The sequence below is a fragment of the Antechinus flavipes genome, chromosome 4 (assembly GCF_016432865.1).
Source record: "Antechinus flavipes isolate AdamAnt ecotype Samford, QLD, Australia chromosome 4, AdamAnt_v2, whole genome shotgun sequence".
NCBI lineage: Eukaryota > Metazoa > Chordata > Mammalia > Dasyuromorphia > Dasyuridae > Antechinus > Antechinus flavipes.
This window is the reverse complement of record NC_067401.1, coordinates 39,861,841-39,865,020: the sequence shown is the minus strand read 5'-3', so window position 1 is coordinate 39,865,020 and position 3,180 is coordinate 39,861,841. Positions and strand designations below refer to the sequence as shown.

The 3,180-nt window shown below is 39.0% G+C and overlaps 1 protein-coding gene and 1 long non-coding RNA gene across 2 annotated transcripts in view; one reads left to right on the top strand and one right to left on the bottom strand.

The window, feature by feature from the left end:
- Positions 1-163: 163 nt before the first annotated feature.
- On the top strand, positions 164-775 carry LOC127559114 (uncharacterized). Its single transcript, XR_007953067.1, has 2 exons — positions 164-263; positions 484-775. It is a non-coding gene; the product is annotated as an uncharacterized LOC127559114 (long non-coding RNA).
- Positions 776-864: 89 nt separating this feature from the next.
- The window catches only part of HORMAD1 (HORMA domain containing 1), a 28,681-nt gene continuing 26,365 nt past the window's right edge, over positions 865-3,180 (bottom strand). Inside the window, exon 11 of the mRNA XM_051992753.1 lies at positions 865-2,209. Within this exon, the coding sequence (XP_051848713.1) occupies positions 2,126-2,209 (84 nt within the window). The 3' untranslated portion in view covers positions 865-2,125. The remainder of the gene's footprint in view (positions 2,210-3,180) is intronic.

The following is a 3,180-nucleotide window of genomic DNA, read 5'->3' as shown; positions in this document are numbered from 1 at the left end:
CAACCTAGCTTGGTGCTTCTCCCTTCGACCAATCAGGGGCCGCCAAGGAGGATCTCCAACCAATGGGTGGCAGAGAGGGGCGGGTCTCCCCGTTATTGTGTTGCCGTCCAGACAAACCCCACCAAAAGGAGGTAGGTCGCGGCTCCGGCTGACAGGTGGCCCGCCCAATGATGGACCCCTAAGCTGAAGTGTCGGAAAACAGCCCACCCTCCCGACCGGCAGGGTCCGCAGAGGGAGGGGCGTGGCCCAGAGCCCTGGAGCAGGTGTGCCGGCGCGGCATCTCGCGCAGGGGGAGGGAAGGGACAGGGCTGGAGAGAAGGGAAATGGGGAAGCCCAGGATGGGGAGAGGGGTCAAATCTGCCTCTTTAGGGGTGGGCCCACGGCGCGTGACGTCACCAGCCGGTCCTGTGGACACGTAAAGGCTGGGCCTAGTCAGGGCAGAAATTAACGGGCCCATCTTTTTGCAACCTGGCCGGGCTCCAGACTGGCGGATCCCGAGGCCTCTTCCCAAAGATCCCCGAATCTAGCGCAAAGACGTCGGATGATCCTCAAGCCTGAGGCCCTGGGCTCGAATGACACCCCACGGGGGAGCTTTAGGGCCCTCCTTGGTCAAAGGGCGAGATCCTCCTTGCTTGGAGCCACCTCTTCTCCATCTTTGAAGCTCAAATGTGAATAACGTCATTCCTTTTGCGCCCACTAGGTAAAAGCCTATGTACCCCCTTGCAAAATCTCATTTTTCTATTATTTAAATAAAAATTAGAAGCCTTGAAAGTCACACAGTGCTGAACAGGAAATGTTTTATTTATGTTGTTGAAAATGCCATACAATGCTCCAGAGAAATCCAAATTCAAAACAACCCTGAGGTTTCATCTCATACCTGAAAATTAGCAAAAATGGCAACATTGAGGGGATTGTAGGAGGAGACGCACACTATTTGTGAGTGGTGCTATGAAATGGTACCACTAGTTTGGAAATTCTGCAAATAAAGTGACTCAAATGCCCATACCCTGAACCAGAGACTCCATGACTGGGCTTATAAGAAGACAGTCCCCAGAGCCTTCAAAATATTTGTACTAGCACATTTTGTGAAAGTTGAAAGTGGGAAACAAAGAAGATGCCCAGCAAGTGAAGAATGACTGAACAAATTGTGATCTGTGGATATGATGAAATATTAAAACCCTGTAAAGAAATGCATGGATGACTACATATAAGCCGGGAAAGCTCTAGATGAACTGATGCAGACTGAAGTAAGCAGAGCCACATACAGTGGCTCAAACAATATAAATGTAAAGAACACCACACCTAAAATTCAAAAATAAATTAAAAAATCAAAGCTCAAATGAAGAGTTATGAGAACGTCCCTCCAGTCCATCCCCCCTTTGTAGAAGTAGGTGTTACATACAGGTTTTCAGATTTTTTTCAATGTATTGATCAATTGTGCTGACTTTTCTTCTCTAAAAATACTGTTTGTCAGTAAGGGATGACTTTCTATGAGGAGAAGAGTACATGAGAAAGAGAAAATATCAACAAAGACATATTTAAAATCTGTTGCTGTATTACATTTTAAAAAAATTTACCAATATTTGCAATAAATTCTAAATCATTTTAATATGCTATTAAAAGTACTGAAGAGCATTGTTTTAATAGTAAAACACAATGACAAACAGTCACAATTTATATGGCAAAGTTCAAGCACATATAATTGTGGATCCCTCAAATGTTAGTATCTCAAAATATATTATTTCAAAGAATGGTAAGAGCAAAGCAAATTCAAAATTAATGAGCATATTTTTAAATGAATAATCTACCTAATAGATATAGTTCATTGCTAATTGGAAAATGACTTAGCCAGTCATCTGACAGTTTTATTACTTGCTTTTGTTCCACAAATTTCCTCAGCATTTTTTTCAGAGTAGATCAAAATTTGGTTCTTCATAATATTTTAAGCTATAGTCAATTCTGAAATGTGTGCAAACTGTTTTAAGGTTATATACATGAAGTTTCAAATTCATTGGACGTTAAGGGTAAGAGAAGACACATGTTAAAATGTAATATTACTACACTCATATTTAGTTTAGATAGCAGTGTTGAGATCTTTACAAGCAAGCAAAAGGGGAAGTGATCTCTATATGTAATCCTTTGGTTCACTAAATTTTCTTCTTTTTGGCACTGACTCTTGACTACAGGAAAATTCACCTTGTTGAAGGACCTGTCAAGAGAAAACACAACTAAGGAATGATGCTTTCCACAGTTACAATCTTCACTGTGAATTAGGTCTCTCTATGCTCATTCGTTATTTGGGAGCAGATAATAGGGTTTTACTTTGATGATAAAAGAACTCACAGCTTCTTTAAAGTTATGTGAATATTGTTAATGTGTCCATTTCCTGATAGCTGCTAAAACAACGTTTAAATGTGTTAGGGAATGCCATATTAAAAAGCATCATGCTCCCCAAATAATCTCTCATATATTTCATATTGCTGCTCTTATGAATTCTATATATTAAACCACACTAAACTACAAATCTTTTCCCAAAGCTTAGCATGATACTCCCAACTTCTAGAAAATATTCCTTCTTTATTTCTACTATTCAGAGTCCTTTTCCATAAAGGCTTAGTTTAGGGTCCTTTGTGAAATCTCTAGCATTTACAAGTATTCTTCCAACCTCAAATTTTTCTAAAGCATTTTGTTTGGATGTTTCCCTTGCCAGCATTACGGTTCTTGTGTTTTATGTATGTATGTATCTTAGCTATCTACATGTGTGTTTTGTGTGTGTGTGTATAGTAATACATAAAGATACATGCCTGCACATAGGTATATGTGCATATCTGTATATATGTGAGTGTATGTTGTATTCTACCAGATCAATTTTTATCCTTGTATCCTCAGTGCTTAAGATAGTGCCATTAACATAATAAATGTTTAACTCAACTGAATCAAAAAGAGATACTTTATGAATGGGAAATGCAAAAATATCTTTCCTTTAGAGTTGCATAAGATTAAAATCAGGGCCTCATTAACATGATTTCCTGGGCTTATATTAATTTTCATAAAGATTTATATTTATGGAAAAAAGCTATCAGTATAAACTGCAGTTCAGAAATCACTTTACAGAAAATTGGTATGTGGACAAGCTATCTTAGGTAAAGAATCAACTCACTTTAAAAAAGCAACATTTAA